Genomic DNA, 24,340 nt, shown 5'->3' with positions numbered 1-24,340 from the left:
GAAAATTGACAGAGTCTGGATTATGTTTATTATTGTGTTATCTTTGCGTTTTTTGACTATGAAGGAGCTAAGTATGGAGAGACATTTCATTGTATAAGCTACTAAGCTAAACAAGCATATATGTTCTAAAGGTATCAAGACTTTCAAATTTGGGTCTAAAGATATGTTGCTTTGGAAAAGAGATTCTTCTTTTGTTTTCAAAGAAGATGAGAACCTGTGGATTGTTTCTAGACCAATATGGTTTGATAGACCGCGCCCCCTGAAAGGTTGTTGTGAACACCTTTAAAAAATTACTTCACCCAACTGCTGACTGAGATGAACCTAGCACATAGGATACATCATGAAAGACCTGATTAATAGTGCCCCCAAACAGCAGGAAACAGTACGGACAGAATTACGCCCATATTCCCAAATATTGTCTATAAATGTTTCTTTTCATTTAAAGGGGGATATGATATAGGTATGAATAAATTGCATTGGTATGGATCTTGGTTTATTGATACAAATTTAAGGTAAAATTTGTTATATGTATATATACATTTCTGCTCTTGATTGGGGTATTGTGATTGTATAGTTCATTTAAAAAATGTAATGTATGGTTAAGAAATATAGATTAATAGATAATCATCTATAATAGTAAGCTTGTAATCATGTTCGTTAGATTTTCTAGATACATAGAAATATATTTCAGTAAGCTAGGTATTCTTCAATTTTTTCAGATACCTTCAGAATATGGCATTTAAAATATTTAAAAACTTAAGACTTTTCATGACATTGAGACACATCTGCTCCTGGAAGCACAAGCTACTTCAAAAGGGTGATGGGCATCGAAGGTTAGCCTTTTGGGCAAGAAACTGCTCTTGCCTGGACTGCCGAACTGGATATGCATGACCAGCAGAGAAATGACTGTTGAACTTGCATAAAGGTGAGAAGATCCTTCTTCCTTCAACAATTTTATATTTGGTTAATGGAGGAGTTGAGACCCACCATGAATGTGAAAGATAGCATTTCCTGACCTAGAGTCTCAGACTGAATAAAAAGGGGGACGAGAGTTGCGGGGTACATTCGTCTCTCTCTCTGATTTCTCACCGTAGATGCAGCATGATCAGCGGCTTCACCGTCCTGCTGCGGTGACTTCTCACCACACTGGTCTGTGAGCCAAAATAGCCTCTTCCTTGAGTTTCATTTCTCAGATATTTTGTTGAAGCAACAAGACAAATAACCAAAGCAGACATGAATTGTAATATGATTTTATTCATTTCCAAGGTTGCCAGTAAAATTGCAGGCCAGCCAGGTGGTGTGTATGCCTCTAATACCAACAAGTGTGGAGACCAAATTGGTGAACCTGAAATTTGAGCCAACCTGGGTGACAACAAACCCTGGTAATATGATCTTTGTAAATGTTTTTAAAGGCTTTCAAAAGTCACCATGCATGCTTTTTCTTTACTTAACAGGTCACATAGTTCACAGAATAAAATGGCATTTGGAAAGTTAACATGTGTCTTATCTTTATCAAAGTCATATCTTATTCTTGTTTTAGACTTCCCTAACTCTGTACAATAGTTCTGTGAAGTAAGTAGGCGAGTCAAAACTCTATCCAGTACAAAGAAAAAAAAAAAGGTCCAAGTTAGGTCTGGTCTCTCCAATGTAATCTTTTACCTCTGATAATTGAGAAGAGGAAGATTGTTCTAGCCATTACTGAATCCAGGGAATCAAATGATATCATGAATTCGCCAGTTACACTACCATTTTTCAACCTAACATACCATTTTTCAAACACCTAGTTGTTTTCCCTTGTGGCACCTTCATTTTCTTCCCAGCTCCTGAATGAGATGGTCAGTGGTTTGAAGCCCCAATTTTGCAGCATTCCAAGGAAAAATCGTTAAGTCCAAATAGCAACATTTCACCTGGCTCTAGTTGGGAAGGCCTTAGAGGACTTCATTATCTGGCTAGGACCACTTGATGTAACAAAAGTGGTTATCCAGAAAGGGATACTGAGAAAAAAATAATATCTGAAAGGGACAGTAGCCTTCTACAAAGGAGGCACAGGGAAATAAATGAAGTTTACCTAGGTTGAATTGTTGGATATAAAAAATAAAACAGAAACTGTCTTTTTGTCTTGTATAAGGCTTTTGTTTTCACTTGTATAACTATGCCATTTCCTTGGTCCTTGGTAGATGTAGCCTTATGTCACAATTTTAGACTAAAAGCTACCCTCCACAGATTTTACCACCTTAATGACATTCTTTTGCATGTATTGCTTTATCTTGTACGAACTTGTCAATGACTTCACATTTAAGGAACAAAATTATGTCTCTCTTCTTTGTATCAGTATTTATAACTCTGGTTTTGCAAAATTTGATGTCTTTCTGTAGCTTTGGTTTAGTTTTGACGTCATCCCCACAACCACACAAAGCAGACTTTTATTTTTATTTATTTATTTATTTTGTCTTGCTTGGGACAAGAGAGCTCTGATCCAAGGACATTATCACATATGTGAGCTTCACAGGTATTTCGAATTTTCTTTCATTTTAACATGCTTTAGAAGTGGATCTTCAGAAAGAATAAAAAATAAGTGTGTGTTAACAGGCAATTATGTTTCCTTACGGAATTTATTCCTTCATTTTCTGTGACGGGTGTAATATACTGATTCATTGCAGCCGAGTTGGTCATCATTCTACAAGTAGATGAAGGACTGATTAGGTGCAAAGAGGACTTGAGAGGATGCTAGCCGTGGTGGACCCTTAGAAGTGGTTCTGCTCTGGGCCTCAGTGGTGCCCTCACTTGAGGAAGGCAGTGGCACTGCTTTCTTTTGGTACAGAGCACCAGCAGTCAGGATGCGTCTAAGATACAGAATTTACATATAAATGCCAACATTTCATTCATTTGAAAACTTTCCCCGTGACGTCTGGGAAATAAGTAGAAACATGTGGAAACAATTATGTGACAAATTATGTGACAAACTTGAAAAATATGAATAGGTTTTTCTGAAATGCGCTTATGTGAAACGAGCACAAAGACGGAAGGTGAAGGGGCTTTTCTGAGTTTTCTAATGAATTCATTTCGCACAATATACTATTGTGAAAGATATCTTGTAAAAAATTTTCTTTTTGGAACAAAAAAGTAAGAACGTGAAAAGGATGTGAACTTTTTCTTCAATGTCGCAGCGCCACTTGCCGGACATCCCAGAGCCCGCAGCCGGCTGGTGACTCCGAGTTTCTCAGGCTCGATTGCCCGACTTCGGCTTTGTCTCTCTCGCCCCGGCTCGCCTGCTGGTCAAATGCCGGTGAGACTAGCGATGGGGCTCTCACGGTGCGTGGGAGAAAGGTCGACCGCGGTGCGGTCCGTTAAATACAACTCCGTACACAACTGACGCCTCTCCCCCCCCACCCCCATGGCTCCCGGTTCCCTTTCAGGGCTGCCCCTCAGTGTGGGCGGGGCGTCTGGGAAAGGGCGGGACTTATCGCTGAGGGCCGAAAGTGAAGGGCTGGGCTAAGAGGAAGCTGTACTGTGCGTGGTGGGCGTGGCCCCGCTCGGCGTGGCCCTAGCAGTGGGCGGGGTTACGGTAGAAAGCGCTCACGCCGCCGGCGCTTCTGCAGGGAACTTCCTGTGTCCTGAGTTAGTGAATGGTGTCACTGGGAGCCTGGACGACCGCGTGGAATTTGGGGGTTTGGTGAGACGCCTACGAGGTTTGTCCGCGGCCGGGGTGAAAGGTTTGGGTGAAAGACAGCGGCGCCGATGGCTCTGTTCTGCCTGTTCCTCGGGGCTGTGGACCGAAACCGTGCGGCTGCCCCTTGGAAGGCTGCCTGTGATTTGACTGTGTCTTCACCACACAGCTTTCCCAATCCCTGGCTTCAGTTAGGTTGTTGCTGTGCTCGAACTGCTCTTTTTCTAGCTTAGAAAACGTATCTAGTCATTCGAGTGTGTTACACCTTTACACCTGTGTATGCTTTATGCTGATTTCTTTGTGTTATATCTAATAATCTAATATCGATTATTACTTCAGACTTACTACTGATTAGTAAATCAGTTTAGCTTTTTGTCGACTGTTTACTCCTGTAATAATATATTTTCTACTGTCTACTGTGTGTGTGTGTATGTATGTATGTATGTATGTATGTATGTATGTATGTATGTATGTACGTATTGATTTTTCGAGACAGGGTTTCTTTGTGTAGTCCTGGCTGCAGGCTGGCCTGGAGTTTAAAGAGATCCGCCTGCCCCTTCCTCCCGAGAGCTGGGATTAAAGGTGTGCACTACCACGAACCGTTTGTGTGTGTGTGCGTGTGTGTTTACGAACAAACAAGACAAACCCTTAAACTTGGGCAAACTCTTTGCATCATTTTTTTAATCTGTAAAATGGGAATAACAAAAGGATTGTGGTGAAGAATAACTGAGTTAAATCACATAAAATCTTAAATCCAGTGACTATATCTAGTAAAAGCTCAATAAATTTAAAAAATTCTTTACATGAATTCTTAAACAGATTTGGCAGAAACTTCTAAGGTAGAAGTTATGGCTTAAATTCGCATTTAGCCTGAGCAAAGAAAACAAGACTTCAGTGTAAAAAACATTTTTATATAAATTATCAAGGAAATTGTTGGAAGGCATATGAGGGAGGAGGGAAGTACAAGATTGAGGAATGTTTTTGATGGGGTATGAGAGAGAAGAAAGTAAAAAGGAGAAGAAAACTATAGTAATAGGAGCCAGGATAGTATATTAGTGTGTGAACTCGTAGAATTGTTGCCAGTTACTACTATAAGATGCTGTAGAGAAAAAGTTTTGCTTATGTGTGTTGACAGTACCAAATTCAGTCAGTAAATACTGGGTGTCTCAGGCCTGGTGCTGGGGACACAGAAAGATTGAGATGTATGTGCCTCATTTGTACCACAAAATGTTTATGTAGCAATTTTAAAAATAATCAGAACTAGGATGGTCTTAAAAATTTATGTTATTTGTGCCTCAAAATATAAGCAGTCTGAATCCTTTTCTTTTCTAGACAATGGCCAAGAACAAATTAAAAGGGCAGAAGTCCAGGAATGTATTTCATATAGCCAGCCAAAAAACCTTCAAGGCTAAAAACAAGGCAAAACCAGTTACTACTAATCTTAAGAAGGTGAGTATTTAAGTAGTATGTCTGACTTTATTGTTTATAAAGTGGACTTAGAAACTAGTGAACAATAGGGTTTTGTTACTTAAACCAGAAATTCTTAGCTTTTCTTACTAGGTAAGATTATTTTTCAAATATTAAGATAACCTTCTTTTTAAAATATAAATTTAAGGTGGGATGTTAAAAACTAACAACAACATCAACAAGAAAACATTAACAGAAGTCACTGTTAAACAGTATGGAGGACAGTTCTTACTAGTTCTGAAGTAGATTTGAGATTCCACTACCAGAGATTTCCAGTGTCCAGCAACAGCTTGGTAACTAGTACCAGGCAGCCTATCAAACGGAGCCAGGCTGTGGTGCTGCCTGTGTTTAATCCCAGTGCTCTGGGAGCAGAGGCACGTGAATCTCGGAGTTTGAGGCCAGTGTGGTATACAGAGCAAGTTCTAGGACAGCCAAGGTTACACAGAGAAAACATTGTCTTGAAACTCCCTTCCCCCATCAAAACCTATAAAATGAAAAATACAAAAAGTGCTAGAGAGATGGATTAGCAATTAAGAGCATTTACTGCTTTTGCAGAGGAACAAGATTGAGTTCCAAGTATCCCATGGGGGCACACAACTTACTAACTCCAGTTCTAGGGGATCTGATAACCTTTGTTGGTCTCTATGCCTTCCTGTATGCACATCTCCCTTATGCAGGTCCACATACATACACATAAAAAAATTTGGTAAATCCTTATACTTCAAAAAAAATGAGAAATTGTTTTTATGATTAAGTAGATTGTGTACTCTTAGAGTGTTTTCTAACTTCAATAGTAAGTGATTCAGCTCTCTAGGATGTAATAGTTGTTATAAAGGTTCATTAAAAACTGACTTTTATCAAGGGCTGCAATACATTTTCTAAAGGAGATTTATGATTTCATAATTATAAAGGAAGTAAAGTTGGGTAAGACCGGAGTTTGGAGTGAGTTTTCCACAGGGTTTTCTTTGTAGTTGCAAAGACCTGCATGAAAAAGAGCTAATACTAAAATAGGAAACCTGACAGCAGCATGTTCATAGTCTATTTGAGGAATATCACTTTATTGAGCCTTAAGACACTAGAACTTTTACATAAGCTGATAGGATCAGAGAAAGTAGGTAGCCTGCTTGAAGTTAGTATCAAATAATTTCTTCAGAAAGTGGCTGTATTAAATTTTATTTAAACTCATTTAAATTGTGATTGAAATTTGGGACAGTGAATTTAATGAAGCCAGTCAGATAGTTATGACTTCAGTCAGCTTAAGATGTGGACTCAAATTGGGTCAACTGTGTTTAGCCAGGTTACTGAGCAAAGTTTGTCAAAGTATGAGAGAGAGAAAGAAAAGCATATAAAGGATTGGTAGGAATCCACACTAATAAAGGGATAAGGTGGACTGTGAGGATTGAAAAAAGGGTTTTGAGTGAACTTTACTGTGACTTGAAAAAGTAGAGTGTAAGGTGTCTTGTAGAAGCAGAGGGTCCATTGTTAGAAAGATCCCACAGAACAGGGCTTTGAGAGGAAGAGGCCATTAGACTAGATATATTGAACTCACTAAACAGTGATTCCATATATAGAGTGGTCAGAGTCTATGAACTCTGACAAAGCAGCAGATAATTGTGGTATTTCTGGGTGATAATAGGAAGTATTGGTGTTCTCATGAAGAATGTGGTACAAAGGAGCCCGGAGGCTTTGAAGGAGAGATCCTGGTAGCAGCTTTGAATACACCATTTCTTCTCTATGTTCAGACTCGAGGGCTAGTGCACATAGGAAACAAGTGTCCAGAAAAGGGCTCAAGAGTTGTTTTCAAAAGGATTGAAAGTATCTGATCCAGGTTTCTTGCTTTATTAATGATAGTTAAACGCCATAGCCAGGACTGGTCACATAAAAATCTAGAAGTCTGTGTGTATCATCTGTTACTCGTATGTGGGCCTGCAGACTCTGGAAGAGACGTCAGATCCTCTAGGAATGGGCTAGAGGCAGTTGTGAGCCACATGATGTGGCTGCTGAAACCAGCTCGAGAGCACAGATTTTGATCTGTCTCAAGCATGAGGCAAATCCATGTAATTGATGATTTTAAAAATCCAAACTTTCTGACTAAATTTCCTAAAAAGCCAGCAGTAGTTTCTGTGTGAATTATCAGTTTGGTAGAGCCAAGAGTTTATAGACTTTTTAAAAACTTTTTTTCAGCTGTGTGTCTGCCACATGCATGACAGGTAGGAGTGGGAGAGGGTGTTTGAGAAGACATTTAGACAGCTCAGTACTTTAATAGTTATGAGAGTATAACTTTTTTTTAACAGATAAACATTATGAATGATGAAAAAGTCAACAGAATGAACAGAGCTTTTGTAAACATACAGAAAGAACTTGCAGGCTTTTCAAAAAGTCTTTCTCTGAAGTCTGTGCAAAAGGAGCTGGTAAGTAGAAATTAGTTTCATAACAGATATTGAAAGCTAACACACTTGAAGTGTAAGCATTTTTTTTACCTGGCATTTTGGTGTATATAGCATTTTAGATCATATTCAGGCTCAAACATGAAGTGTGAATATAATTTATTTCCAAAGGTAAACTAGAAGAATTAAACTAGGTAGCAGCTTATATTCAAGGCGGTTTAGTTTGCTTTTGTTTAAACTTTAGCTTTTGTTTTTAACTTTTTTCCCTTTGCTTCCTCAGAAGCACCATGAAAACGAACCAGCTAATGTTGATGAAGCAACAAGACTAATGGCTCAATTGTAACACAGTGACATTCCCCCAAAGATCAATAAATTGAATGCTTTATACAACTTTATTTGTTTTAATCTTGTTAATGTACAGGCATTGGCACATTTTAAAAATAAACTACATAAACAGATCTTTCCTATACTCTAGGAAAGTAGAATGTCAGAAGTCAGCAAACTGATAGACTTAAAGTGCTAAAACAGAAGGCACTTCACAAAATCTCTTCACTCAATAGTGATGCCCTTCACTTTATATGTGGCAGTGAATGTCTGAAGGACACATAGATATAACTTTGTGGCAGTAAAAATATAAAGACAAATAAGATCTTCTGGGCAATGTTTTGCCCTTCTCCTTTTCTCTCAGGAGAAGTTACAGCAGAATTCAGCTTTGAAAGAAATTGAATATAATCACTGGAGGGACATGCTGGTAGGCAGTTAATCATCCCCCCTGAAGCAGTCAGAGCCCTTTTAAGTTTTGTGAAGTAAATGTTAGTGAAGAATATTTCAGACTCAGTGAACTAAAATGGTGTTACATTCATAATTTTAAATACTTAGGTTATTAAGAATTCTACAATGTTACAGTTAGAGGTAGATAACAGTCCCAAGTTTCCATGGAATCTAATAATTTAGTATCTGAACATCAAACAAATCACAAACTCCTTCATTGTCATCTAAATTAAAGTTGTAGTCATCTGCTGGGGTAGGAGAAAGCCGTAAGAGAGGAAACACTGCAAAAAAAGGAAAAGATTCATTGTTACAGTTGGTTTCTACATGGGTTATGATTAACATAAAATTTCTCAGAATTCTGAATCAAAAACTTACACTAAATCCCAGAGAAATGATTAACTACCGTACTATACATAACAGATTTTTTAATGATTATTGTATACATTTCATATAACACTATGGCCAATATTAGTGATTCAGTGGGCAGCTTGGAATTACTTGATGTGACATACTATTCAATTACTCCTGTGCCAGTATGTGAATAGTTTTCAATGAAAGTGGTTAAGTATTCTTTTTGGGTTCTTTCCCTAAAAACGCAAGTAAATATAAATTCTAAAAGATGCCTACTATAATCTTGAGTCACATGGCATTTACTCTTTAGGATAGTAAGGTATATCCAGTAGTAAAATCTTCAACTACTTACCATCAGAAGACATCAGTTCATCAATGATGTCTCCACTAATAGACCCTGTTGAAAACACAAATGTGATAGAGGCAATTACATTTCAATAGTGGTAGTCACATCACTAGTTTGATTGGCATAATCAAATTAAAAGTACCATCACATTTTGGGAAGACAATTTCATAAGAAACTACTTTTCTTGGAATGCCTTTAAACTTGCAAACTGAAGATACAGTGGAAAAGAGCCCATTCTTCTAAAACTGAGTTTGTAAAGAGTATAATTCGACTCACTCAACAACACCTCATTTCTCCTGTTAATTTTTATCTTCGTATCTTACACACCAAAACTTTCCTTTGCTTAAACAATATTTCTTCAGCTTATTACTTCTCTTTTCTATCCCCCTCATTGCACCCTATTCTAGTCCTAGGTTGTCTCAGCTGTGGAAACTGCAAACATCTTGTCTTTAATCTCTAAAGCTCCTGAAATGCCACCCTCTGCTTCCCAAAAGCAGTTTCCAAGTCACCATACCCTCATAATCACCACTGCACAACTAATGTCTACTTTCCCGCATACAAAGCTGGTTTATTAGCTAGCATTTTCATCTGATATTTTGAACCTCTAATGTGTCCCCAAGTAACTCCTCTCACTATACCAAATGGTACACAGAAATTTTTTTAAAATGTTCTTTGGAAGCCAAGGTACCAACTGAGTTTAAGCTAAAACATATATAATTTATTTACCTCATATATTCCAATTAAATTGGAATTAATTAGTACTTTCTTCATCACTATACTTTCTTTTGTGCAGCTCTTCAGCTATAGTATATAAACTTATATAGAGAGGCGAGATGTATGAATGCAACACAAAGCTAAAACAAACCCATGTCCAATTAAAACTCTAGTTTCACTGTTACTGATTGTAAAATTTAGGATTAGAAGCAATATCCCATTAGCAAACAATACACATTATATAACACAGCTTTTAATATCTGCAGTGACTTCTGTTATTTGTTCAGAAAAAAAAGTTCTATATAGTCTAAACACTGCTACCGATTAGATATTCCTGTAATGTGCATAAACACATACATGCATACAAATATGTATCTCATATGACACCTTGGCTACTATTGACAGATCAGTGATTCAGGTGGGTAGCTTGAAATTGCCTGTGGCAGGAGTATGTACAAAACTGTTGATCGTGACATACTGTTCAATTCTGCACCAGTGTGTGAAGTTTTCAGTAAAAGTGGTTAAGTATTCCTTATGGGTTCTTTCCCTCAAAATGCATATACATATGCATACACACATACATATTATAGAAAGACAGGGTCTGCTTCAAAATCTTCCTTATAATAAATATTCTAGTGCTAGATTTATAGACTATAGAGGACACTAAATTAAAACATCAAATAAGCATATTTTGCCTCAGATAAAAGCTAGATTATTTTTAAATAAATATAAATTTATTTATAATAATAATAATAATTTATTTATTTATTGATAAATTTTTAGATCAAGGGCTTTCTACCAACCTGAAGATATTTCTGTAGCTGGTATCTGCTGGAAACTCTGGCTTCTTTCAGAAACTTGCTGCTCTGGCAGGTTCTGAGCAGCCATGGTGGATTTCTGTGGAGTCCCTGATGTTGGGGACTGGGATGAAGACTGTGTGAGGTCATCAGGTGGGGGGACAGGAAAAACCACCGGCTTAGATGAACTGGACTCTTTGTTTATAAGCAGCACATGGATAGGTCCTGAGTGACTCTTTAAATTAATCTGGTATTTCTTTTGTCCATTCTGGCCCTTTATAAAGTCATTGGGCATAAACAAATGAGTATTATCATTGCTAGTTAACATAAACCATTAAAACAAAGGCAAAATCATTAGGATCTAACAACTAAACTCACATGACAAAGCCACTAGGTTGCAACACTGGAGAAAAGACCCAAGTAGAATGTAATATTAAGGTCTCTAAGTCACTTGCCCCTAAAAGGTAAGCATTGCTAAAATGGTACCATCAAACAGGTTGAATTCTAAACAATTTGTCCCGTTTTTCTCTCCTTCCCTGCCCCATTTTTTCCTTTTGCTTTTGTTTCCTTCCCTTTCACTTCTTTTCCATCCCTCCCTCTCATCTTTACTTGACAGATTCACTGTGTAGTCCAGGTTGGTTTTAAAACTCAGTTTCTACACCACCATCTGTTTCACTGTCTGTAATGTTACTTAGTTGTGCTCAGTAATGTTCTACAAAGTGTCCACATGCATGAAACTCCAATCTTCTGGAGTAAGCTACCATGACTGTGGTTATCTAAACATCCTGTTTAAATTTGCAAATTTCAGAAACCAAAACTTTTCCACCCATTAATCAAAAGACAACTGGACTTGACTTCCTACATAGATACAAAGTTCTTCCTTTTCCAAAAGGCAATTTGTTTCTTAAAGCTTTAAAATACAATAATGTAAATTCCTAAATACTGTGAGAACAGGGGAGAAGTATAGATTCATTCAGCTACTTTTACCACAGTATTGAAGGCACCCAAATTTAGGTGTCAGTGCTTTCAGATACCAATAATTAATTCTTAATTCCAATTAATACCAATAATTCAAAAGTGTCCACACACTATTTGTTCTTGTTTACCTCAAGAAAATACATTTGCCTCTCTTGAGACAACAGAATTATTTTTTCACTTGTATAAAAGCTGTGCTACATACCATTTCTGGAATAGGTACTTCAAGCTGTGTACCAGAAGGAGCCTGAATGGCCAACAGTGTATCACCTGGCAAAATAAAATAAAATAAAATGATAAGTATTTAACCATAGAAATGCAATGCCATAGTTCATAAAAGATGTGGTGAGAATGAGAAAAGTCAAAAAAGTGTGGATTTACTACCAGGCTACCAGGTGTCCTGGTACATGCATGTTTTTAATCCCAGCCTTTGGGAATTAAGAATTCACGGCTAACCTTTGTTACACAGTGAGTTCTAGGCTAGTTCTAGGTCCACTTGAAAATCTATCAGAAATTAAATAAAAAAGCAGCTAGATGTGTAGCTCAGTAGTCAGAGTGCCTGTCTACTAAAATGCCCTGGGGTCTATCCCAAACATTGCAAAAATCAGCAGTGATGGCACAATGGCTATAACCCAGCACCAAAGAGGAAGAGGCAGGAGGGATCAGAAGGTCATACTTAACTATATAGGGACATTGAGGCCTCACTATGAAACAGATTCACCTAACTTTCCTCAAGAGTTTCCCTGGGTCCTACCTGTGACTAGTATCTGTTATATACAGTTTCATGAAACATGCTTATGCTTCAAGATCCCATGCTCCTGGAACCTTGAAAAGTCTGCTAAATCCTGCTCATTTAAGTTCCTCATCCCTTGGCTCCTGTGCCCTCCCACACATAAAGTAAAAGCTGTGAAAAAGGTTACGGCCATGAAAACAGATATGTAAGCAGCCTGTCAACCCACGACTACAGAGAAAGACAACATGCACAACTCCTAAAAATACTGACAGGATGAGTGTATGGGGGGAATTGTAAGAAACTACAGTCAACAGGTTGTTCAAAGGAAGAATGCAGTGGCTTGTGCCTTTAATCCTAGCACCTGGGAGGCACAGGCAGGTGGATGTCTAAATCAGAGGACAGCCAGGGCTACACAAAGAAATCCTGTCTCAAGAAACCAAATAAACAAATGGAAGAATGTAAGAAAAGGCTAACAGTACTCACCATTAAAGCAATCGCAGATGTCTTCGTGAGTTACATAAGAAAACGTACTGTCATAAGAGTTAAGGAACAACATTTCTATCAGGGCCTATACACTTGTTAATAAATCTGAAGTCCAAATTGAAATCGAATGAATGAAGGCACTATAACACGGTCAGACAAAAAGTGCAAGTCCTTAGAAAGACAAAGACAATCAAAAGTCTGTAGGCAGAGTTTCTACATGTTGCTTTAATAAGTAGTCATTCTGGTTTGTAACATCTGAGGACTTTTGGGTTATGATGCAAAATGGCACATATACTAAGGGTGTGTGTGCATGGAGAATGGATGGGAAAGAGCATAATCACTGTGAGTGAAGAGCGGCCATACAGGCTGCTTCTCTTTTTTTGAGTTGCATGGCCACAAAAGAGAGGAGGCTCTGGCAAACAAAATATATTACACTCATAGTTCCTAAAGACAGAAGTGTCATAGACCATATGGGAAACAGAGCAGTGAGTTTAGAAGATAAACAAAGCATTAGTCCAGAATCTTTGTTTGGGCCTTCATATGAAAAGTAAGGCAGGGAAGGAGAAACAGAAACACTTCAGAATTGGTTAGTTTGAATAATTTTGACCAACTCTTTCCTATAAGATCCCAGGTTGCTTTTCCTAGTCCTGGGATGATGAAGTAGAAGGAATATTGCCTCCTGGGTGTATGGGCCAGATGTATGGTCTAAGACTACAACTTCACTCCTGGCTAAGCCCTTGTCATTTTTAAGAATTGGCTAAATGTAGGGCATCCTTTTCCCAGACAGATATATTTTTGACACATCAAAAATCACCACTATAAGTTATATAGTGTATGTACAGTCATAGTTTAGACACTTGTTAAGCTATAAAAAGCAGGGCAACAAATTCTAGATCACTTAAATAGTTTCCAAATCTTCGGTTTCCATGGGATACAGCTTGAAAATTCCCATTGTTCTCACGTGATTATGGAGCTCTAACTCCCACACAAAAGTAACACGACAACATGAATATATTGTATACATTACTGAACTATTTCTGTGAGGTGTGTGGGAGGGTTAGCTGCAAAGGAAGACAAGCACAAGAGATCTCCAAGGTCCCTAAGCATAGACAGTGATGTGAAAGGAACATATAGCCTATGGCATTAACATCCCTTTATGAAGTAGGGGAAACCAGTCTTGGGTTAGTATTAGGAAGAAACATCAAGGACTGTAAACTTATGATATTCCTTAAAAAATTAGTTTTTCAAAACTGAAAGCTGCTGAGTTTTACTGCCCTAGAACTGAACATAATTATTTAAAGTACCTTATATACTTAGCAATAATATTCAGACCCCTGTACTAAGCTACAATACTGCATCCTGCCAGTCATATGCTGAGAGAACATGTATCTTTTCCCCTCAGTACAAGGATGTTAATACCATACAACTTAAAATGATAGTATTTTTAAAATACCAGTCTGATATTAGAGAGCTATAAGATGTTATATTTATTTGTAAAACTTAGTTGCTTAAGCACCAGACAACTGATTTGAGTACTAAAGATGTACTACATATATACATTTTGTGCTATATGATTAATAACTTACTCAGAAGGATATCTGTTATTAATGGAGTCTTCCATCACATTTTTGATGCTTTGTTGCAGCCACAGTTTCTGCTGGTCGAGTTCTCTTTCCTTCAATTCTAGATCTTCAATTTCAGCTTTAAGAAATCTTAATCTATCTATAACTTCTTTAGTATTACAGCCAGCGCCTACACCCCTTAAAAGCATGAGAATAAATACTCACAGGATCAGACACCCATTTAATATCATTTAATTTTATAGTAATAAAATTGACTTATAGGTTAACCAAATGCGTTTACATTCTTCTGAAAACCACACATTAAAATCCTTACAAAATTTAATCATCAAAGCTCTAAACGTACTTGCTTAGGAAATCTGAAAGGGGACTACAGAGATGACTCACAGCAGTTAAAGGCTGTTCTTTCAGAGGACCCGGGATTCAATTCCCAACACCCACATAGGAGCTAACAACTGTCTGTCACTCTAATTTCAAGAAATCTGGCATCCTCACACAGACTTACATGCAGTCAAAATACCAAATGCACATAAGTAAATCTTAAAAACCAAAAAACTTTTGAATAATACAAAAAATTAATGACAAGAAATATGTCTTGGAAATTTTAAGTATATGCTAGAATGCCTTTTTAACACCTGGAAAAATCTAGTGGAACACTGGAAGGCCAATCTAGTGACTGAGGGGCCAAAATCACATCAAAGCTGAACAGTTAGTCTCCTGAGGTGCTGGTGAAGATAACTATATCTGGTTTGGGGGCAGAATTCTAACAAAACAAAAGACTAAGGCCAAGGAAAGTATTCTAAAAGCAGAATGTACTTGTCAGAAGCACACAGTCATGTCATAGCTAATACATGAAACAGTGGAGAGAGGAAGGAAGCATCCAACATATAATGGACAGATAGGCAAGTCCAGAGAGTCTACCCTTGGGGTAGAAGTCTGATGTGATTAGTCGGCTAAAATTGAACATCTGTGAAAAAGAAAGCTCTGAAGTTCATTTTCTACCTCGTATTGGTTTGGGTAGGCTTTGTGACTTACTTCCACTGGATACTATTCTTTGATTTTTTTTCAATTAGATCAATTCCTTCTAAGACGTTGGTGATATCATATATTCTTCGCTTTTGCCTTACAGCCAAAGTATCTGCAGCCTGTTTAGGACAAAAAGAACAAAGAAAGTATCATGGATATATAAAGCCAGAGAGAGAGATGATTGTCAAAGTCAAAACAGTCTAATTAGAGTCTAATCCCAAATATGACCCACTCAGTCTCTTGAGAACATTAACTAGATATATTTGAAGCATTTCCCAGACTTTGCAAATACCAGAGAAATTATTCCATCTAAACAGTAGAAGATGTTAAAGAAAAATACTGTCACAACATAAGCCCTATACCAATAAAACAACACGGTAGTAATTTTTTTCACCTCACAGACTAAGCTGAGGAGGAATTACTAATTGTTAAGTTTTTCACTTTCTATAAGAATCTCATCAAAAGACAGCCTTACTCTTATGTATTTGGGCCTTTTGATAATTAAGGAATAAAGGGAGTCAGCATTATATGCAAAAATTGTAAATTTTTTAAATAATGATTTGTGTTTTAAAAGCTTTATTGCATGGATGAATTTTTCTACCCCAACACTATTAAATCAACAAGAAATAAAAAGCTTTAACATAGCGGAGTTTCTAGCAATTATTTTTTTTTTTTAAAAAAAGCATGGTGGTTTCTTTCCTACAAGGTAAGAGAAACACAAATCCTATCATGATGAACCCGAATGAACATTATGAAGACGCAGGAGTTCCTGTGATCAGCTCCCCACTGAGAAAGAACTTCAGAAAAGAGGCTACTCAGTAGCTGTGTTCAGAGTCAACAGCCTCAATCAGTAATGGAAGGTGCCACTATACAATCATGGTACTAATGAAATAGTAGTTAAATGGCCCTCCTGACAATTGCCAGCACATATTCTATATTAACAAATGTGATTTAGCAGCCTAAGACATGTTTACCAGCTCTCGCAGGTCATCACTACTTGCTTGACTCACTCACCTATCTTAATTAGGGTTTCTACTGTTGTGACAAGACACCATCATGAAAAGCAATGGGAGGAAATATTTGACTTATATGTCCCAATCACAGTCAATCATTTACATACATACATACATACATACATACATACATACATACATTCCGTGTTCAGAACTGACAACTTGCCACTGGACAACCAATTGGATTGCTCTTCCCTAGGGAGAACCACCTCTCTTGCTCCCAACTTTCCTCACTTGCCTATAGTTCTTTGTGTGGGGATGAGGCCTCACTGGCTTTTCCCTGTCTGTTTTGGCATATTTGCTGGTGTCCTCCTTGTTCAGCTCATGTGTGAGCATTTCTGTAGGCGAGAATCTATGGGTGTGGTTTCTGGTAGCACTAAGAGAGAGACAACAGACCTTCTGGGACATTGTGAAGGTATCAGCCTTTAATTCCAGGGACATGGAAAGCCACTAGGCAGTTTTGAGCACAGGGATAATTAGACTTCATACTACAAAATGTCTTCTCTGTTTGCTATCAGAAGAGTCTTAGAAGAAAACAGAGGAAAGGAAATCAATGTGAATGGCATGTCCTACCATGATAATAACGGACTGAGCCTCTGAACTGTTTTTCTCTATAAGAGCTGCCACAGACCAAGAGGTGGTGGCGCATGCCTTTAATAGCAGCACCCAGGAGGCAGAGGCAAGCAGATCTCTGTGAGTTTGAAGCCAGCCTGGTCTACAAAGTGAGCTCCCAGCCCAGGCTCTTAACGCAGTCAAACTTTGTCTTGAAAAACCCAAAATACACAAAAGAGTTGCCATGGGCTCTCTTCACATCAATAGAAACCCCAAGACATGGCACTTTATGCTGATCTATTTCCTTAATTTAATTATTACCGCATTTCACACACAGCTCATTATAATTAATATGTAAAATGCTTGATTTTAACCTGTAGTAATAGGGTAACAGGACTTTATAGATGTTATTTAATGTAAACATCACAATAACTCAGCAAAGCCCATAAAACTAAAGATATTATTCTATCTTTACTTTACCTATTATGGGTAAAATTTTACATTAGTCCTATATTCAAAAAATAAAATTGTGACAAAACATTTTATACAACTTAGAAGACTAAATCATTTGGGCATATGAATTCAGTATATGCTCGACCTAACAGGTGACTTAAGTAAAACTTCATTATAGGTTCCATGAGGGGGTTGATAACGGCAGAAAAGCAGAAATTTTAATTTCCACTTACTTGCTTACTGAAAATTAAAAAAACTCACACATACTTAACTATATCTATGCAGATAGCATCTCATAAAATGGTGTTTAAACATATATAGATACTCCTGGAAATTGGAAGTAGACAAGATCGCCAGGCAAAAGTTGGAAGCATGGGGGCGGCTGGGGTAGAGGGAAGGGGAGAGGGGAGAAGGAAAGGGTTGGGGAGAGCTTGGAAGAGTGGGATGGTTGAGGTGGAGGAAGTATGGATATGGGAGCAGGGAAGGAGATATCTTAATTGAGGGAGCCGTTCTGGGGTTGGCAAGAGGCTTGTCTATGGAGGGATTCCCAGGAGTCCATGGGGATGACCCCAGCTAGGACGCTGGGCAGTAGAGGAGAGGGTTCCGGAATTGGCCTTGTCCCGTAGTCAGACTGATATCACCACAGAACCTTCGTCTGGCGATGGATGGAGACAGAGACAGAGACCCACATAGGAGCACTGGACTGAGCTCCCAAGGCCCAGATGAAGAGCAGAAGGAGGGAGAACATGAGCAATGAAGTCAGGACCACGAGGGGTTGGTTCACCCATTCAGACAGTGTGCTTGAGCTAATTGGGGAGCTCACCAACTCCAGCTGGACTTGGACTGAACTAGCATGGGATCAAACTGGACCCTCTGAATGTGGCTGACAATTGGGGCACACTGAGGGGCCAATGATAATGGCACTGGGATTTGTCTCTATTGCATGTACTGGCTTTTTGATCCTATTCTCTTTGGATGCATACTTTCCCAAGTCTGAATGTGTGTGTGTGGGAGGAGCTTGGACTTCCCACAGGGCAGGGTACCTTGCCCTCTCTTAGGACTGGAGGGAGTTGAGGGGAAGGGTTGTGTGTGGGAGTGGGAGGGAAGTGGGTGGAGGGGAGGAAGTGGGAATTTGATTGGTATTATTTATAAAGTAATAAAAAAGAAATAAAAAAAGAGAGGAAAAAATGGTGTTTAAAGCATCAAGCTGTAGGGACTGAAGAAATGGCCTCGCTGTTAAGAAGAGTACTTGTTGCTCTTCCAGAGGATCTGGGTTTGGCTCCTACATGGAGGCTCACAAGCATGTGTAACTAACTCCAGTTCCAAGGAACCAACGTCTCTACCGACTTCCACTGGCACTGCAAGCAGGTGGTGCACATAGATACGCACGAGGCACAACAATAGTACAAATAAATAAATCTAAGAAGGAAAAGAAAGAAATAGTAATCCAAAACCTACAACGACTGCACTTGCCAAACCTGTGCAGATCCCTAGGTGAAATCCCTAGCACAAAAATAAATGTTAAAAATGCTATGAAACTGGGAAGAAAGGGGAGTATGCAAGGTGAGAGCAAAAACATTCTGTTTCCAATGGGCTTTGTTAAGTTGGGAGCATAGACCCCCAACCCCTTGCATCTATCCTAGCCTCCAGGCCTGAGAGTTTGTATTGGTCTGGACTCCATATCCCAGCAGGCCAGGGGGGTAGGTCAGGACCACTCCCAAGAATGTTTAAGGGAACTCCCAAAAGAGGAACACGTGGTCTCCTTTTCTTCCTCCCTGGGGTCACCCGAGAGTGCAGAACTCCCATTAAACCTGGATATCCTTAATTTTGCTTGTTTTGATTTGGCTTGATTGGGAATTTGCAGAGAGCTCACATTAGGAAAATATTCCTAACAGGCTTGTAGGGTCCGTAAATCAACAAGGAAATGAAATACCAAGAAATGCTGACACGAAGAGCAGAAGGCCCCTCCTGCAGCACCATTTATTTACACAGTAAGTGTTTCAATTGGCATCAGTGCTCTGCCCAAAGAAACTGCACCTAAGAACACCCTCTGTGCTTGGCTACTCTGACTGCTACTGTACTATTTCGAAATATACAAACCTTGAATATTTTTCTGATGCTATTTTTAATCAAATCTTTAAAAGCTTTTAAAAAGGAAGTTCTTTTCTTACACAAGTCACCAAAGAATAATCAAGGAGAATAAAGGTATTTGATAGTGTCTATATAACTAGGAAAATCATAGTGATCCTCTGAAATCTATGAATCGAAATCTGACTGTGCCCACTAATTGCATAGTTTGAAAATCCTTCTTTGTAATTATTATTTTGGCTGGCATACAAAGGTTTGGCTGGTACACTGGGACCTGTTCTTATTTGACGCCCCGTCCCACTGCCCTCCCTCCCTCCTGCTTTGTTCTACTCTATGTGTGAACTGTCCTACTGTCCTGCAGGTCCTGTGTATCCAAGTTTGCTGTCACAGGACACTGATGAGGTTTAATTAGGGCACACCTTGATAATGTCATTTAACTCAACCTTCTTTTTATGAAATTTCCCTCAAATGTGGTTCCATATTAATGAATAGGGTGGGGGGGGGCACTAAGAGTTTTGACAAGTTTTGACTATTCAGCCTAATCCCATTATCAATTACAGAATTTTTGTTCTATACTGCCATATCTTCTGGCAGGCATTCTCCTGCTTTGTTTCTAAGAATTTGAGTACTCTTAAATACTTCAAATAAAAATCATACAACAGGGTCTGGAGAGATGGATCAGCACTTAATGTAAGAGTACTGGCTGCTCTTCAAGAGGACCTATGTTTAGTTCCATGGAATGGCTCTCACCTCATCTGTAACTCCAATTTCAGGGAATCAGATGCCTTTTTCTGTCATCTGCAGGCTCCATACACACATGTAGTACAGACATACATGCAGGCAAAACACTCATACACATAAAATAAAAATTAAGGAAAAGGATTATACAGCATTTATCTGTTTACTCAGTATAAAGTCCTCAAGGATCACCTTCGCTGTATATGTCAGAATTTCTAAAGCAGAAAGTCCCTCACTGGGCCTGCATATCCCAATTGAATACCCATTGAAAGACATCTGAGTTACCCATCTTTTGACTATTAGAGTAACACTGACATGAACATAGATTCTACAAATACATCCTATCCCACACCCCACTTTCTATTCTGCAGGCATAGCAATATCCAGGAATGATGTTGTCCTGAGAAACCTCAAGCAAGCTTTGAATTCTTGAAATGTTTCATGCATACCTCCCTATGTCAACTACCTCAGAAACCTTGTTACCTACCAGAGCCTGTGGATGAATTATGTCTCATCTAGGGTGTATCAGTTTGGTCAATTGTTGCGTATGTGTCTGGATCGGGGAAAGAATGCACCAATATTTAGGTGTCATTCAGGTAACTGTAACTTAGGTTACACAATACACAACCTACACAATCCAGATTATGTATGCAAAGATCAAGACAGCACAAAGATGTTAAATAAAATATAGAAACTCCATCTGTAAAGTATAGTGAAAAGGAACTTTCAGAACACCCACCCACACTCTTGTTCAATTACTAAGCTACAGAAAAAGAAAACATTAGTTTAATCTATCTCTACAGAATCTGCCATCAGTGCCCTCTTGTGCAGACAGATGCCCACTGCCTACCGTAGGAGTAAAATGATGCATTTTTCTTTCCAGAAAGATTCACAGAGACATATGAAAACTTAAGTTCATTTCTAAGTACTACTAGAAAGGCAGTACAGCACAGAAATTAGAAGCCTAGCTTCTAATGCTCACTCTCATTTGGCAGACCTAACCCAGAACTTCCCTAAGTTTGTGTATTAGGCTCACACTGGGGCAGGACGATTTACACAGTCCTCAATATTTTACAGTCACTCAGGATATTTGAGGGGAAAGTTAGTATATTTTTATATTTCTGATTTTTCACAAAATTGAATTCTTTTATTAATTAAAAAAATAGATGCAAAGCCTGGATCAATGGCTTATACAGAAAAATGTTCTTTCCTTAGAGTTAGAATAAAAAATAATAAAGAATGTGTTTTAAATTTTTTAGACAGAAATTTAATATCAGTACAAGACCATCATCAACATATATTGTTACGATATCTTAATGATATTTCATGATGTACTATGAGAAGCATCACTAGGAATGCCTCACTGTAAGTTGTCCTGCATATTTTATATATATTTATAAATATGAAATGTATGTATAAATAAAATGTTTTTCTACCTAGGAAACAGAATAAAATACACTGGTCTCTATAAATCATTAACCCTACATCATTACAGTAATCTGAACATTCCTTTAGGACAGATCCAAGATAACCAAAATAGGATTCTTGCATATCAAACTGCTATTTGATGCCTGAACCTGCTGCCATCCAGGTGAAGGAAGCCAAATAACCAAGTCTGGAAGGGAAGACATCTTGTTCTGAGTTTTGAGCATGTTTCAGGATGAACCATCAAACCCCCATTTTACCCAGAAAGTCCCGGGATTTCCGACTTTTTATTTTATTTTATTTTTTAATATTGACAGTCACTGGCTACAGCTGAATTTAATTCTGAAGAGCAGATTTCAATGGGGATTTGTAACTTCAGTGGTTTTTCTGCTGCCCTCATTACTGTCAGTGAAATTGGAAACCATACCATTTTAATTCATTTCAACCTGAATACTGTAGATGCCCATTAAAGTACTTTTAAGGAGGGAAAAAGATTGAGGCGAAAAGGGGAGGGGGGAGGGAGAGAGAAGGGGAAGAAAAGGGGCGAGGAGAGGGAAAGAGAGAGAGAATCTGAATGAGAATACAGATGAATTTTGAATGAGAATTTTCAAAAGTCCCCCCCCCCCAAAAAAATCCCAGGAATAATATTTCCAAACAAGAAGGGAAGTCTACTGGCATCTACCCACACGAAAGAGGGGGCAATTTCAGAGCAAACAATCCAGTGCCTCCCACTGGACCACAAGAGAAAGGCACTTAGGAGAGTTCTGGACAGCAAACTTCTCCAGCTCGGACACTTTTTCCGTGGCTTGGGCACAGAAGTGAGGATGGTAACCGCTCCAAGCCAGGAAGGTGGCATAGTACTTAGTCCCTGGGTGCTGCGAGTTTTCCCAATACAGCCAGGTAAAGGAGTCACATAGGCGGTCCTCTGTGATTGTAGACGCCTTAGCAATTTTGTTTGTTTTTTTAAAGTAATGGCTCTTTCTTAACCTCAGTATACTGGCTGGATTTTAATTCACATGATCACATACCCCTCCCCCCCCCGCGCTGTGGAATCCTTCCAAGTCCTGCCAGGAACGGTTAAATCACTGTATGACTGAACAGCTTTTGATGAACGTTTTTTTTTTTTTTGAAAAAGCCTGAACCGTAGCAAAGAACAAAGCAAACATTGTAATAAAACCACATAAAGTTTACTAAACAATTCCACCGCTTAGTCTATAAGTCACAAAACTCTCCGTGCGACAGCAAATCTCACATCTAGAAACCCGGAAAATTCCAAATTATGTCAACAAAGCCAATCTCACTTCCTAACTGTCGATGAAGAGTTTCCCCTTCTAAAAACTATTATTTTAGCGGCGAGGTGTGGAAGTTTTCTCGTTTTTCTTTCATTCGGAAGAACTAGCAGGAAAGTTCTTCAAACAGAAATAAAGTCCTATAGAGCGGTCCATTAAGGCGTCCGTTTCCAACATCAAACCAACCTGGAGTGAGTCCAGAGCAAAGCGCCAATTCCTGGGTGCTCTTTGTGGGCAGGGCCGCGCGCCTACCCGCCGGTGGGGCCCCGCATCCTGCACCCCCACCGCGTCCCGGTCGACCTGACGCCACGTCCCCGCCCCCGCTCACCGCTTTGAGATCCAAGACGCCGTCCTGCGCCTCCTGCAGCAAAGACACGAACTTGGTGGTGAGCAGCCCCAGGCTCTTCTCGTGCCGGCTGCTGAGCGCCGCGGGCGGCTGCGAGGACGGCGCCCCAGGCGGCGGCGGCGGCGGCTGGGCCTGGGTTTGCGGCGTGGGCTGGGCAGAGCTCGTGGGCTCCGCCGCCGCCATCGCCGCCGCCCGCCGGGAGCCGCTCTGCCGCCGAGCAGACGAAGAGCTCGGACTCCGCTCCCGGCCCTCGGCGCCCTCGCGTCCACTAGCCGCCGGGAGCCGAGAAGCGCGCGCGCGCACCACAGAGAGCGCGCGGACTCGGGCGAGCGGCCGGCGCCTCGAGGGTGGGCCAGAGTTTAAATGGCAGGAAGTGACGCCGCCGGCGTTGCTTGGAAACGCACTCTCCGCGGAGGGGCGGGGACTCGGGCCCCGCTCAGGGTCTGTGGAGTCTCTTTCACACTTACATCAGGTGCAAGTGTTAAGACTCATTTCTCGGGAATAGAACGCCACATGAATCCTCAGCCTTTCCAACGCCTGTTGAAGGCTGGATTCCCAACTCTTGCCGTACCTGCCTTTAAAAAGCAAATTATATATTTGTTTTCCAGTAATCATATTATTTGGGCAACTCGCAGCATCTTGTGCTTAGTGATACCCTAAACTACGAAGGGACAGTGAAATCACAAAGGTATGAGATGAGGAAATCTGTTTCCACCCTTCATTTTACTTGCAAACTTGAGAATCAGTATAAACATCTTTGACAACTTAGTGTTCACATACATGGAATATTGCTCACATTTAAGTATTAGGTGACTAAAAAACATCATTTGGCAGAAAATAATGTTTCTCCATGAAGGAATAATACCCAATTTAACAGTAGAGAGAAAAAAGTCACTGAAATGAGAAGGAAAACTGATATCATCAACTAGTAAATCCTGAAAACCATTTTAAATAAAATATTGTTTTGCCTTCACAGACAGAAGTTTATTAGCCACTGTTTTAGTGCGAAGAACATAGTAAACAAAAATTTTACTTTTTTTTAAACAAAATTTGGGATAAAGAACTAAAATAAAATGAAAACAATCAGTTAATCCAACTACCTATATAATTTTATATTAAGCAAATCAACAAATTTTACA

The 24,340-nt window shown here is 39.2% G+C and overlaps 2 protein-coding genes across 2 annotated transcripts; one reads left to right on the top strand and one right to left on the bottom strand.

Annotated features, from left to right (window-relative positions):
- Positions 1 to 3,529: 3,529 nt before the first annotated feature.
- On the top strand, positions 3,530 to 7,911 carry Rbis (ribosomal biogenesis factor). Its single transcript, XM_048420149.2, has 4 exons — positions 3,530 to 3,689; positions 5,000 to 5,116; positions 7,429 to 7,545; positions 7,802 to 7,911. The coding sequence occupies exons 2-4, from the start codon at positions 5,003 to 5,005 to the stop codon at positions 7,862 to 7,864; spliced, it is 294 nt and encodes a 97-aa protein (XP_048276106.1). The 5' UTR covers positions 3,530 to 3,689; positions 5,000 to 5,002; the 3' UTR covers positions 7,865 to 7,911.
- On the bottom strand, positions 7,900 to 23,492 carry E2f5 (E2F transcription factor 5). Its single transcript, XM_085677399.2, has 8 exons — positions 23,184 to 23,492; positions 15,307 to 15,416; positions 14,290 to 14,451; positions 12,692 to 12,735; positions 11,681 to 11,745; positions 10,507 to 10,774; positions 8,996 to 9,040; positions 7,900 to 8,573 (listed from the first exon to the last, which is right to left on the bottom strand). The coding sequence occupies exons 1-8, from the start codon at positions 23,382 to 23,384 to the stop codon at positions 8,464 to 8,466; spliced, it is 1,005 nt and encodes a 334-aa protein (XP_085533525.1). The 5' UTR covers positions 23,385 to 23,492; the 3' UTR covers positions 7,900 to 8,463.
- Between the last annotated feature and the right edge of the window lie 848 nt (positions 23,493 to 24,340).

The sequence above is a fragment of the Myodes glareolus genome, chromosome 16, assembly GCF_982192425.1.
Source record: "Myodes glareolus chromosome 16, mMyoGla1.1, whole genome shotgun sequence".
NCBI lineage: Eukaryota > Metazoa > Chordata > Mammalia > Rodentia > Cricetidae > Myodes > Myodes glareolus.
Note: the sequence above shows the minus strand (reverse complement) of the source record. Positions and strands in the feature narration are given on the sequence as shown.